Here is a 13,583-nt window from a genome sequence, read left to right as displayed (position 1 = left end):
AGGTTCCTCGGGGGAAGACCCCACCTACCCCGGCCCCCGCCCACCTCTAAGCACGCCCCACCTCTAGCCCACGCCACCTGTAGGCAGGTCTGCTTTGGCCAAAGCCCTACTGGGGCGGAGGTCAACCCATGGGCGAAAGGGGGCGTGGCCTCCGGGGGGGGACGTGGCCTGTGGGCTTCAGCCCTGATTGACTGGGGGCGGGTGGGGTGGGCGTGGTTTGGGCGGGGGTGGGGCGTGTCTCTCGCCGAGGGGGCGTGTCCCTCGGGCGGGGGGCGTGTCCCTCGGGCTGGGGGGCGTGTCCCCACCTGACCACGCCCCCCAAATCCCCCCCCAGTTCCGGTACAAGACGCGGGTGTACAAACAGACCAACCTGGACGAGAAGCAGTTGGCCAAGCTGCACACCAAGGTGGGGCCGCCCCCGGCCACGCCCCCCGCCCCTGGCCACGCCCCTCGCTCCCCAGCCACGCCCCCTTCACCCCCGCCACGCCCCTGCGTCCCCAGCCACGCCCCCTCTTCCTGGCCACGCCCCCTGCTCCCTGGCTGCGCCCCACTCCCCGGCCACCCCCTCCACTTCCCAGGCCACGCCCCCTGTTCCCTGGCCACGCCCCCCACTCCCAGGCCACGCCCCCTGCTCTCCAGCCATGCCCCCCTCTCCCCAGCCACGCCCCCTGCTCCCCGGCCACGCCCCCACTCAGCAGCCACGCCCCCTGCTCCCTGGCCTTGCCCCATTCTACCCGGCCACGCCCCCTGCTCCTAAGCCACACCCCACACTCCCCAGCCACTCCTCCTGCTCCCTGGCCACGCCCCCTGCTCCCCAGCCACGCCCCCTGCTCCCTGCCCATGCCCCACTCCTCAGCCACACTCCTCCACTCCCAGGCCACGCCCCCGCTCGGTAGCCACGCCCCCGCCCCGTAGCCACGCCCCCTGCTCCCCAGCCATGCTCCCTGACGCGTCCCCGTGTCCCCCCCAACCCCCTGCCCTGATGCGTCCCAATGTCCCCCGTGTCCCCATGTCCCCCGTGTCCCACCCCACCGCGGTGACACGTGGGTGGCCCCCCTGTCCCCGTGTCCCCCCAGTGCCCTGATGCATCCCGGTGTCCCCCGTGTCCCCCATGTCCCCCATGTCCCCGTGTCCCCCGTGTCCCCTATCCCCCCGGCACCGTGATGTGTCCCAGTGTCCCCCATGTCTCCCGTGTCCCCCATGTCCCCCATGTCCCCTGTGTCCCCTATCCTCCCAGTGCCGTGATGTGTCCCAGTGTCCCTCATGTCCCCCGTGTCCCCCATGTCCCCCGTGTCCCCCATGTCCCCGATGCCCTGATGCGTCCCGGTGTCCCCCATGTCCCCCATGTCCCCATGTCCCCATGTCCCCATGTCCCCTATCCCCCCGGTGCCGTGATGCGTCCTAGTGTCCCCCGTGTCCCCCGTGTCCCCCGTGTCCCCTATCCCCCTGGTGCCGTGATGTGTCCCAGTGTCCCTCATGTCCCCATGTCCCCATGTCCCCCGTGTCCCCTATCCCCCCGGCGCCCTGATGCGTCCCGGTGTCCCCCCTGTCCCCCATGTCCCCCATGTCCCCTATCCCCCCGGCGCCCTGATGTGTCCCGGTGTCCCCCATGTCCCCCGTGTCCCATATCCCCCCTGTGCTGTGATGTGTCCTAGTGTCCCCCGTGTCCCCCATGTCCCCCATGTCCCCATGTCCCCCGTGTCCCCTATCCCCCCGGCGCCCTGATGCGTCCCGGTGTCCCCCCTGTCCCCCATGTCCCCCGTGTCCCCTATCCCCCCGGCGCCCTGATGTGTCCCGGTGTCCCCCCTGTCCCCCATGTCCCCCATGTCCCCTATCCCCCCGGCGCCCTGGTGCGTCCCGGTGTCCCCCATGTCCCCGTGTCCCCTATCCCCCCGGCGCCCTGGTATGTCCCGGTGTCCCCCGTGTCCCCTATCCCCCCGGCGCCCTGCTGCGTCCCGGTGGCCCCGTGGCCCCGGCGGGGTGACGCGTGGCTGCGGGCGCAGACGGGGCTGCGGAAGTTCCTGGACTACGTGCAGCACGGGGCGGCGGAGAAGGTGGCGCGACTGCTGGACCGCGGCCTCGACCCCAACTACCACGACTCCGACTCGGGGGGTGAGGGACCCCCCCGGGACACCCCCCACCCCTGGGGACACCCCGACATTGGGGACACCCCCCCACCCCTGGGGACACCCCCCCGCCCTTGGGGACACCCCGACATTGGGGACACCCCCACCCCTGGGGACACCCCCCCACCCCTGGGGACACCCCAACATTGGGGACACCCGACATTGGGGACACCCCCACCCCTGGGGACACCCCCCCAACCCCTGGGGACACCCCGACATTGGGGACACCCCCCCCCACCCCTGGGGACACCCCCCACACCTGGGGACACCCTGGGGACACCCCCCCCACCCCTGGGGACACCCCAACATTGGGGACACCCCCCACCCCTGGGGACACACCCCAACCCCTGGGGACACCCCGACATTGGGGACACCCCCACCCCTGGGGACACCCCCCACCCTTGGGGACACCCCAACATTGGGGACACCCCCCCCACCCCTGGGGACACCCCAACATTGGGGACACCCCCCACCCCTGGGGACACACCCCAACCCCTGGGGACACCCCGACATTGGGGACACCCCCACCCCTGGGGACACCCCCCACCCCTGGGGACACCCCCCCCACCCCTGCGGACAACCCCCACCCCTGGGGACACACCGACATTGGGGACACCCCCCCGACCCCTGGGGACACCCCGACATTGGGGACACCCCCCCACCCCTGGGGACACCCCCCACCCCTGGGGACACCCCGACATTGGGGACACCACCCCACCCCTGGGGACACCCCCCCGCCCTTGGGGACACCCCAATATTGGGGACACTCCCCTGACCCCTGGGGACACCCCCCACCCCTGGGGACACCCCCCTGACCCCTGGGGACACCCCGACATTGGGGACACCCCCCCACCCCCTGGGGACAACCCCCACCCCTGGGGACACCCCAACATTGGGGACACCCCCCCCACCCCTGGGGACACCCCCCCACCCCTGGGGACACCCATATCCCCATAGACCCCCCATACCCCCATGTCCCCCCCCATATCCCCACACCCCCCATTGTCCCCACATGTCCCCATCTCCCCACGTACCCCCCATGAACCCCCATCTCCCCACACCCCCCATGTCCCCCCATTGTCCCCATATCCCCCATTGTCCCCATATCCCCCATTGTCCCCCCCATATCCCCACACCCCCATCGTCCCCATATGTCCCCATCTCCCCACATCGTCCCCATGTCCCCCCCCATGTCCCCCCCCCCACATTGTCCCCCCATGTCCCCCCCATACCCCCCATGTCCCCACCCCCCCATTGTCCCCCCCATATCCCCACACCCCCCATCGTCCCCATATGTCCCCATCTCCCCACATCGTCCCCATGTCCCCCCCCATGTCCCCCCCCCCACATTGTCCCCCCATGTCCCCCCCATACCCCCCATGTCCCCACCCCCCCATTGTCCCCCCCATACCCCCACACCCCCCATCATCCCCATATGTCCCCATCTCCCCACATCGTCCACATGTCCCCCACCATGTCCCCCCCCCACATTGTCCCCCCATGTCCCCCCCATACCCCCCATGTCCCCACCCTCCCCATTGTCCCCCCCATATCCCCACACCCCCCATTGTCCCCACATGTCCCCATCTCCCCACACCCCCCATGTCCCCATGTCCCCTCATTGTCCCCATATCCCCCATTGTCCCCATATCCCCCATTGTCCCCCCCATATCCCCACACCCCCCATCGTCCCCATATGTCCCCATCTCCCCACATCGTCCCCATGTCCCCCCATGTCCCCACACTCCCCTTGTCCCCCCCATATCCCCACACCCCCCATCGTCCCCATATGTCCCATCTCCCCATGTACCCCCCATGTCCCCCCATGTCCCCAAACCCCCCATGTCCCCATATCCCCCATTGTCCCCATATCCCCCATTAAACCCCCCATACCCCCACACCCCCCATCGTCCCCATATGTCCCCATCTCCCCACATCGTCCCCATGTCCCCCCCCCATTGTCCCCCCATGTCCCCCCCATACCCCCCATGTCCCCACCCCCCCCATTATCCCCCCCATATCCCCACACCCCCCTTTCCTCCCCACCCCCCCCATCTCCCCACGCCCCCCCCTACCCCCCCCACCCCCCACCCTCGGGTGATGTGTGGGGCGACCCCTCCTCTCCCCAGAGACCCCCCTGACGCTGGCGGCGCAGCGGGAGGGGCCGGGGGAGGTGGAGATCATCCGCCTGCTGTGTCTCGGGGGGCCCACCTCGACTTCCGCGCCCGCGACGGGGCCACCGCGCTGCACCGCGCCGTCTGCACCCGCCGCTACCCCGCCTGCTGGTAGGCACCCACTGGGGGGGGGGGGCACCCATGGGGGGGGGCACCCATGGGGGGGGGTATGGGTATGGAGGTAGCCATGGGGGGGCAGCTGTGGGGGGGGAATGGCATTTGGGGGGCACTCATGGGGGGGAGGGGCACCCATGGGGGGGGGTATGGGTATGGAGGTAGCCATGGGGGGGCAGCAGTGGGGGGGGAATGGCATTTGGGGGGCACTCATGGGCAGGGGGGGCACCCCCATGGGGGGGGGGGCACCCATGGGTTGGGGGGGGCTCCCCCATGGGGGTGGGGGGGGGCACCCATGGGGGGGGTATGGGTATGGAGGTAGCCATGGGGGGGCAGCTGTGGGGGGGGAATGGCATTTGGGGGGCACTCATGGGGGGGGGGGGAATGGCATTTGGGGGGCACTCATGGGGGGGAGGGGCACCCCCATGGGGGGGGGGGCACCCATGGGTTGGGGGGGGCTCCCCAATGGGGGTAGGGGGGGCACCCATGGGGGGGGGGTATGGGTATGGAGGTAGCCATGGGGGGGCAGCTGTGGGGGGGGAATGGGATTTGGGGGGCACCCATGGGGGGGGGTTACCCATGGGGGTGGGCACCCATGGGGGGGCACCCATGGGGGGGGGGGGGGCTCCCCAATGGGGGTGGGGGGGCACCCATGGGGGGGGGTATGGGTATGGAGGTAGCCGGGGGGGGCAGCTGTGGGGGGAGGATGGCATTTGGGGGGCACTCATGGGGGGGAGGGGCACCCCCATGGGGGGGGGGGGCACCCATGGGTTGGGGGGGGCTCCCCCATGGGGGTGGGGGGGGGGCACCCATGGGGGGGGGGGCACCCATGGGGGGGGGTATGGGTATGGAGGTAGCCATGGGGGGCAGCTGTGGGGGGAGGATGGCATTTGGGGGGCACTCATGGGGGGGGGGGGCACCCATGGGGGGGGGTATGGGTATGGAGGTAGCCATGGGGGGGCAGCTGTGGGGGGGGAATGGCATTTGGGGGGCACTCATGGGGGGGGGGGGCACTCATGGGGGGGGGCGGCACCCCCATTGGGGGGGGGCACCCATGGGCGGGGGGGGCACCCATGGATTGGGGGGGGCTCCCCGATGGGGGTGGGGGGGGCACCCATGGGGGGGGGTATGGAGGTAGCCATGGGGGGGCAGCTGTGGGGGGGGAATGGCATTTGGGGGGCACTCGTGGGGGGGGGCACCCATGGGGGGGGGTATGGGTATGGAGGTAGCCATGGGGGGGCAGCTGTGGGGGGGGAATGGCATTTGGGGGGCACTCGTGGGGGGGGGCACCCATGGGGGGGGGTATGGGTATGGAGGTAGCCATGGGGGGGCAGCAGTGGGGGGGGAATGGCATTTGGGGGGCACTCATGGGGGGGGGGGGAATGGCATTTGGGGGGCACTCATGGGGGGAGGGGCACCCCCATGGGGGGGGGGGCACCCATGGGTTGGGGGGGCTCCCCAATGGGGGTGGGGGGGGCACCCATGGGGGGGGGGTATGGGTATGGAGGTAGCCATGGGGGGGCAGCTGTGGGGGGGGAATGGCATTTGGGGGGCACTCATGGGGGGGGGGGGAATGGCATTTGGGGGGCACTCATGGGGGGGAGGGGCACCCCCATGGGGGGGGGGCACCCATGGGTTGGGGGGGGCTCCCCAATGGGGGTAGGGGGGGGCACCCATGGGGGGGGGGTATGGGTATGGAGGTAGCCATGGGGGGCAGCTGTGGGGGGGGAATGGGATTTGGGGGGCACCCATGGGGGGGGGTTACCCATGGGGGTGGGCACCCATGGGGGGGCACCCATGGGGGGGGGGGGGGGGCTCCCCAATGGGGGTGGGGGGGCACCCATGGGGGGGGGTATGGGTATGGAGGTAGCCGGGGGGGGCAGCTGTGGGGGGAGGATGGCATTTGGGGGGCACTCATGGGGGGGAGGGGCACCCCCATGGGGGGGGGGGGGCACCCATGGGTTGGGGGGGGCTCCCCCATGGGGGTGGGGGGGGGCGCACCCATGGGGGGGGGGGGCACCCATGGGGGGGGGTATGGGTATGGAGGTAGCCATGGGGGGGCAGCTGTGGGGGGAGGATGGCATTTGGGGGGCACTCATGGGGGGGGGGGGGCACCCATGGGCGGGGGGGGCACCCATGGATTGGGGGGGCTCCCCGATGGGGGTGGGGGGGGCACCCATGGGGGGGGTATGGAGGTAGCCATGGGGGGCAGCTGTGGGGGGGGAATGGCATTTGGGGGGCACTCGTGGGGGGGGGGGGGACCCCATGGGGGGGGGTATGGGTATGGAGGTAGCCATGGGGGGGCAGCTGTGGGGGGGGAATGGCATTTGGGGGGAACTCATGGGGGGGAGGGGCACCCCCATGGGGGGGGGGGGGCACCCATGGGTTGGGGGGGGCTCCCCAATGGGGGTGGGGGGGGCACCCATGGGGGGGGGCACCCATGAGGGGGGGTATGGGTATGGAGGTAGCCATGGGGGGGCAGCTGTGGGGGGGGAATGGCATTTGGGGGGCACTCATGGGGGGGAGGGGCACCCCCATGGGGGGGGGGGGGCACCCATGGGGGGGGCACCCATGGGGGGGGTAACCATGGGTTGGGGGGGCACCCATGGGGGGGGGCACCCATGGGTTGGGGGGGCACTCATGGGTTGGGGGGGGCACCCATGGGTTGGGGGGGCACCAATGGGGGGGGCACCCATGGGTTTGGGGGGGCACCCATGGGGGGGCACCCATGGGGGGGGGGGGCTCCCCCATGGGGGGGGCACCCATGGGTTGGGGGGGGCACCCATGGGGGGGGTAACCATGGGTTGGGGGGGGCACCCATGGGGGGGTGGGCTCCCCCATGGGGGGGGCACCCATGGGTTGGGGGTGGCACACTCATGGGGGGGGCACCCATGGGGGGGCACTCATGGGGTGTCGGTGCCGTGGGCGCCCCGTGGGTGCCCCATGCCCCCCCCCCGCCCCCCCCCCGCAGGCGCTGCTGGACCTGGGGGGCTCTCCCAACTACAAGGACCGGCGGGGGCTGACGCCGCTGTACCACACGGCGATGGTGGGGGGGGACCCGCGGTGCTGTGAGCTGCTGCTCTACAACCGCGCCCACATCGGCACCGTCGACGAGAACGGCTGGCAGGAGATCCACCAGGTCCCCGCACCGCCGCACCGCGGTGTCACCGTGTCACCCCGTCACCACGGCGCCCTGGCACCGCATCACCACATCACCGTGTCACCGTGTCACCATGTCACCCCATCACCGTGTCACCACGTCACCACGTCACCACGGCGCCCTGGCACCGCATCACCACATCACCGTGTCACCGCGTCACCATGTCACCCCATCACCATGTCACCGTGTCACCGTGTCACCCCGTCACCACGGCGCCCTGGCACCGCATCACCACATCACCGTGTCACCGTGTCACCATGTCACCCCATCACCATGTCACCGTGTCACCCCATCACCACGGCGCCCTGGCACCACATCACCACATCACCGTGTCACCACGTCACCATGTCACCCCATCACCCCATCACCACATCGCCCTGGCACCACATCACCGTGTCACCGCGTCACTACCACGTCACCCCATCACCGTGTCACCCCATCACCACATCACCGTGTCACCGCGTCACTACTATGTCACCCCATCACCGTGTCACCCCATCACCACATCGCCCTGGCACCACATCACCGTGTCACCGCGTCACTACCACGTCACCCCATCACCATGTCACCCCATCACTCCATCACCGTGTCACCCCATCACCACATCACCGTGTCACCGCGTCACTACTATGTCACCCCATCACCGTGTCACCCCATCACCACATCACCGTGTCACCATGTCACCGTGTCACCCCATCACCACATCGCCCTGGCGCCACATCACCGTGTCACCGCGTCACTACCACGTCACCCCATCACCGTGTCACCCCATCACCACATCACTGTGTCACCATGTCACCCCATCACCACATCACCCTGGCATCACATCACCGTGTCTCCATGTCAACCGTGTCACCAGATCACCGTGTCACCATGTCACCACGTCACCACGTCACCATGTCACCTCATCACCACGTCACCCTGGCACCACATCACCGTGTCACCGCGTCAGTACCACGTCACCCCATCACCGTGTCACCACATCACTGTGTCACCATGGCACTATGTCACCATGTCACCCCATCACCCCATCACCGCGTCACCGTGGCACCGTGTCACTATGTCACCATGTCAACATGTCACCCCATCACCATGTCACCGTGTCACTATGTCACCCCATCACCGTGTTACAATGTCACCCCCTCACCCCATCACCAGGTCACCCCACCACCATGTCACCGTGTCACCATGTCACCATGTCACCCCATCACCACGTCACCAGGTCCCCCCACCACCATGTCACCGTGTCGCCACATCACCGTGTCACCAGGTCACTATGTCATCCCATCAACGTGTCACATCACCGTGTCACCATGTCACTGTGTCACCATGGCACCCCATCACCATGGCACCATGGCACCACATCACTGTGTCACCGTGTCACTATGTCACCCCAACAATGTGTCACCACATCATCATGTCACTGTGCCACCATGTCACCCCATCACTGTGTCACAACGTCACCACATCACTGTGTCACCGTGTCACCATGTCACTATGTCACCATGTCACACCATCCCCATGTCACCACGTCCCCGTGTCACCATGGCACCCTGCCACTACATCACGGTGTCACTGTGTCACCCTGTCACTCGGACACCATGTCACCATGTCACTTTGTTACCACGTCACCATGTCACCCTGTCCCCATGTCCCCATGTCCCCATGTCCCCCTGTCCCCAGGCGTGCCAGCCCCTGTCCCCATGTCCCCATGTCCCCCTGTCCCCCTGTCCCCCTGTCCCCAGGCGTGCCAGCCCCTGTCCCCATGTCCCCATGTCCCCCTGTCCCCCTGTCCCCAGGCGTGCCAGCCCCTGTCCCCATGACCCCATGTCCCCCTGTCCCCCTGTCCCCAGGCGTGCCAGCCCGTGTCCCCATGTCCCCCTGTCCCCCTGTCCCCCTGTCCCCAGGCGTGCCAGCCCCTGTCCCCATGTCCCCATGTCCCCATGTCCCCCTGTCCCCAGGCGTGCCAGCCCGTGTCCCCATGTCCCCATGTCCCCCTGTCCCCAGGCGTGCCAGCCCCTGTCCCCATGTCCCCATGTCCCCATGTCCCCCTGTCCCCAGGCGTGCCAGCCCCTGTCCCCATGTCCCCATGTCCCCATGTCCCCCTGTCCCCAGGCGTGCCAGCCCGTGTCCCCATGTCCCCATGTCCCCATGTCCCCCTGTCCCCAGGCGTGCCAGCCCCTGTCCCCATGTCCCCATGTCCCCATGTCCCCCTGTCCCCCTGTCCCCAGGCGTGCCAGCCCCTGTCCCCATGTCCCCATGTCCCCATGTCCCCCTGTCCCCAGGCGTGCCAGCCCGTGTCCCCATGTCCCCATGTCCCCATGTCCCCCTGTCCCCAGGCGTGCCAGCCCCTGTCCCCATGTCCCCATGTCCCCATGTCCCCATGTCCCCCTGTCCCCAGGCGTGCCAGCCCCTGTCCCCATGTCCCCATGTCCCCATGTCCCCCTGTCCCCCTGTCCCCAGGCGTGCCAGCACGGCCACTCGCAGCACTTGGAGCATTTGCTGTTCTATGGGGCGGAGGCGGCGGCGCAGAACGCGTCCGGGAACACCGCACTGCACATCTGCGCCCTCTACAACAAGGTGGGGACGCGGGGACATTGGGGACACGGGGACTTTGGGGACACGGGGACATTGGGGACATGGGATATGGGGATATGGGGATATGGGGATATGGGGACATGGGGATATGGGGATATGGGTCATGAGGACTTGGGGACATGGGGGGGACATGGGGACATGGGACATGAGATATGGGGACATGGAGACATGGGGATGAGACATGGGGACGTGGGGACGTGGGGACAGGGGATGAGATATGGGGACATGGGGACATGGGGATGGGGGACATGGGGACAGGGGATGAGACATGGGGACATGGGGACGTGGGGACGTGGGGACAGGGGATGAGATATGGGGACCGGGGACATGGGGAGGTGGGGACACGTGGGGCCAGCGGCTGGGGGAAGGTGGTGGCCACGGGGCCGGGTGACCTGGGGAGGTGGTGGCCGTGGGGCGAGGTGACGTGGTGGCCGTGGGGGTGATACGGCGGTGTCCCCAGGAGAGCTGCGCCCGCATCCTGCTCTACCGCGGCGCCAACAAGGAGGTGAAGAACAACAGCGGACAGACGCCCTTCCAGGTGGGACGGGGGGACATGGGGACATGGGGGGGACATGGGGGGACATGGGGGGGAAAGGGGGACATGAGGGGGACAGGGGGACATGAGGGGGCAGGGGGACATGGGGGGCAGATGGCCTTCCAGGTGGGACAGGGGGACATCGGGGGGACATGGGGGGGGACAGGGGGACATGAGGGGGCAGGGGGACATGGGGACGGGGGAGGACATGGGGGGCAGATGGCCTTCCAGGTGGGACAGGGGGGACATGGGGACATCGGGGGGGACATGGGGGGGACAGGGGGACATGAGGGGGCAGGGGGACATGGGGACGGGGGAGGACATGGGGGGCAGATGCCCTTCCAGGTGGGACGGGGGGACATGGGGACATCGGGGGGGACATGGGGGGGACAGGGAGACATGGGGACGTGGAGGGGACATGGGGGGACTTGGGGCAATATGGGGGGACATGGAGGGGACATGGGGGGGACATGGGGGCGTGGGGGGACATGGGGGGGACATGGGGACACATGGGGACATAGGAGGGGACATGGGGGAGACATAGAGGGGACATAGAGGGGACATGGGGGGACATGGGGGGGACATAGAGGGGACATGGAGGGGACATGGGGGGGACATGGGGGGGACATGGGGGGACATCTGGGGGACATGGAGGAGACATGGGGGAGACATAGAGGGGACACAGAGGGGACATGGGGGGACATGGGGGGGACATAGAGGGGACATGGGGGGACATGGAGGGGACATGGGGGGACATGGAGGGGACATGGAGGGGACATGGAGGGGACATGGGGGCTCTGGTGGGACCCAGAGGGGGACACGGGGGGGGGGGGGGTGTCCCAGGGCGGGGGGGGGGGTGGTGGCACCTTGGGGACCCCCCGAGTGAGTGTATGTCCCCCCCCCCCCCCGTGTCCCCCCCCCCCCCCAGGTCGCCGTCATCGCGGGGAACTTCGAACTGGGGGAACTCATCAAGAACCACCGGGACTCGGACGTGGGTGAGTGGGGGGGGGACGGGGGGGGGGAAACGGGGGGGGGGCACATGGGGGGTGCGGGGACATGGGGACACTGGGGGGGACACGGGGGGGGGTGGTTGGAGAGCCCACAGCCCCCTCCATATCCCCCCCCCCCAGTTCATGGCACAGTGGGAGAGGGCCCCCCCCACCCCGACCCCCCCACTGACCCCCCTATACCCCCCCATATGCCCCCCCCCAACCCCCCCCATATTGACCCCCCTCCTCCCAGTAACCCCTTTCCACTGACCCCTCCTCCCCCAGTCCCATCCCAGGAGACCCCCCCGTTCACGGCACAGTGGGAGAGGGGCCCCCCCCACCTCGACCCCCCCACTGACCCCCCTATACCCCCCCCAACCCCCCCCATATTGACCCCCCCCCTCCCAGTAACCCCCTTCCACTGACCCCTCCTCCCCCAGTCCCATTCCAGGAGCCCCCCCAGTTCACGGCACAGTGGGAGAGGGGCCCCCCCCACCTCGACCCCCCCCCCCACTGACCCCCCCCCGCCCCCCCAGTGCCGTTCCAGGAGAGCCCCCAGTTCGCGGGACGCCGTCGGGAGGGGGTGCGGGGTCTCCCCCTCCCCCCCCAGCGCCTCCTCCGCGCCAACAGCGACACGGGGGGGGCGGCTTTCCCGAGTGGGTGCTGAGGGGACCCCCCCCCGGCGCCCCCCCCGCCCCACGGCCCCCCTCGGGCACTCTGCGCAGCGCCAGCAGCCCCCGGGGGGCGCGGACCCGCTCCCCCTCCCGCGGCCGTCACCCCGAGGAGCCCCGACGGCAGCCCCGGGGGCGGCCCAGGTAGCGGGGGGGGGGATATGGGGGGTTGGGGGGGGGGAGACCGCGGGGGGAGGGGCTGGGGGGGGGCTGGTTGGGGGGCAGAGACCCCTGGGGGGGGGCTGGGGGGGAGTTGTGGGGGGCTGGTTGGGGGGCAGAGACCCCTGGGGGGGAGTTGGGGGGTGCTAGGACCCCTGGGGGGGGCTGGTTGGGGGGCAGAGACCCCTGGGGGGGAGTTGTGGGGGGCTGGTTGGGGGGCAGAGACCTCTGGGGGGGGGCCTGGGGGGAGTTGTGGGGGGCTGGTTGGGGGGCAGAGAGCCCTGGGGGGGAGATATGGGGGGCTTGGGGGGGTACGGGACCCCTGAGGGGGGGTCTGGGAGGAGTTGGGGGGGGGGCTGGTTGGGGGGCTGGGAGGGTTGGGACCCCTGGGGGGGGGTCTGGGGGGAGTTGGGACCCCTGGGGGGGGCTGGTTGGGGGCAGAGACACCTGGGGGGGGGATTTGGGGGGGGTGATCCCTGGGGGGGGGAGGGACCGCGGGGGGGGGGGGGGCTGGTTGGGGGGCAGAGACCCCTGGGGGGGGGGTTGGGGGGTAGTTGGGGGGGCTGGTTGGGGGGCAGAGACCCCTGGGGTGGGGTCTGGGTGGGGATCTGGGGCCTTTGGGGGGGGTCTGTGGGGGGTCCGGGGCCTTTGGGGGGGGTCTGGGGGGAGCCCAGAGCCTTTGGGCGGGAGTCTTGGTGGGGGTCCGGGGCCTGTGGGGAGGGGGTCTGGGGGGCGTCCGGAGCCTTTAGGGGGGGGTCAGGGTGGGGGTCCGGGGCCTTTGGGGGGGGGTCAAGGTGGGGATCCGGGGCCTTTGGGGGGGGGGGTCTGTGGGGGTCCGGGGCCTTTTGGGGGGGCGTCTTGGTGGGGGGGTCCGGGGCCTTTGGGGGGGGTCAGGGTGGGGGTCCAGGGCCTTTGGGGGGGGGGTCTGTGGGGGGGGTCCGGGGCCTTTGGGGGGGAGTCTTGGTGGGGGTCCGGGGCCTTTGGGGGGGGGGTTCTGTTGGGGGGTCTGGGGCCTTTGGGGGGGGGGTCTGTGGGGGGGGTCCGGAGCCTTTGGGGG

The 13,583-nt window shown here is 70.3% G+C and overlaps 1 protein-coding gene across 1 annotated transcript; it reads left to right on the top strand.

Annotated features, from left to right (window-relative positions):
- Window positions 1-334: 334 nt before the first annotated feature.
- LOC309685099 (SH3 and multiple ankyrin repeat domains protein 1-like) lies at window positions 335-12,511 on the top strand (the record flags this gene model as incomplete). The annotated part of the gene is given in 11 exon segments (XM_082500909.1): window positions 335-406; window positions 2,004-2,112; window positions 4,256-4,330; window positions 4,333-4,398; window positions 4,401-4,411; window positions 7,386-7,553; window positions 10,038-10,154; window positions 10,633-10,710; window positions 11,636-11,702; window positions 12,233-12,342; window positions 12,345-12,511. Coding segments are annotated over 11 exon segments (1,040 nt in total), but the record flags the coding sequence as incomplete, so codon positions are not given.
- Between the last annotated feature and the right edge of the window lie 1,072 nt (window positions 12,512-13,583).

This window comes from Vanellus vanellus (genome assembly GCF_965231255.1).
Source record: "Vanellus vanellus genome assembly, contig: HAP1_SCAFFOLD_2276, whole genome shotgun sequence".
NCBI lineage: Eukaryota > Metazoa > Chordata > Aves > Charadriiformes > Charadriidae > Vanellus > Vanellus vanellus.
This window is presented reverse-complemented; position numbering and strand designations above follow the sequence as displayed.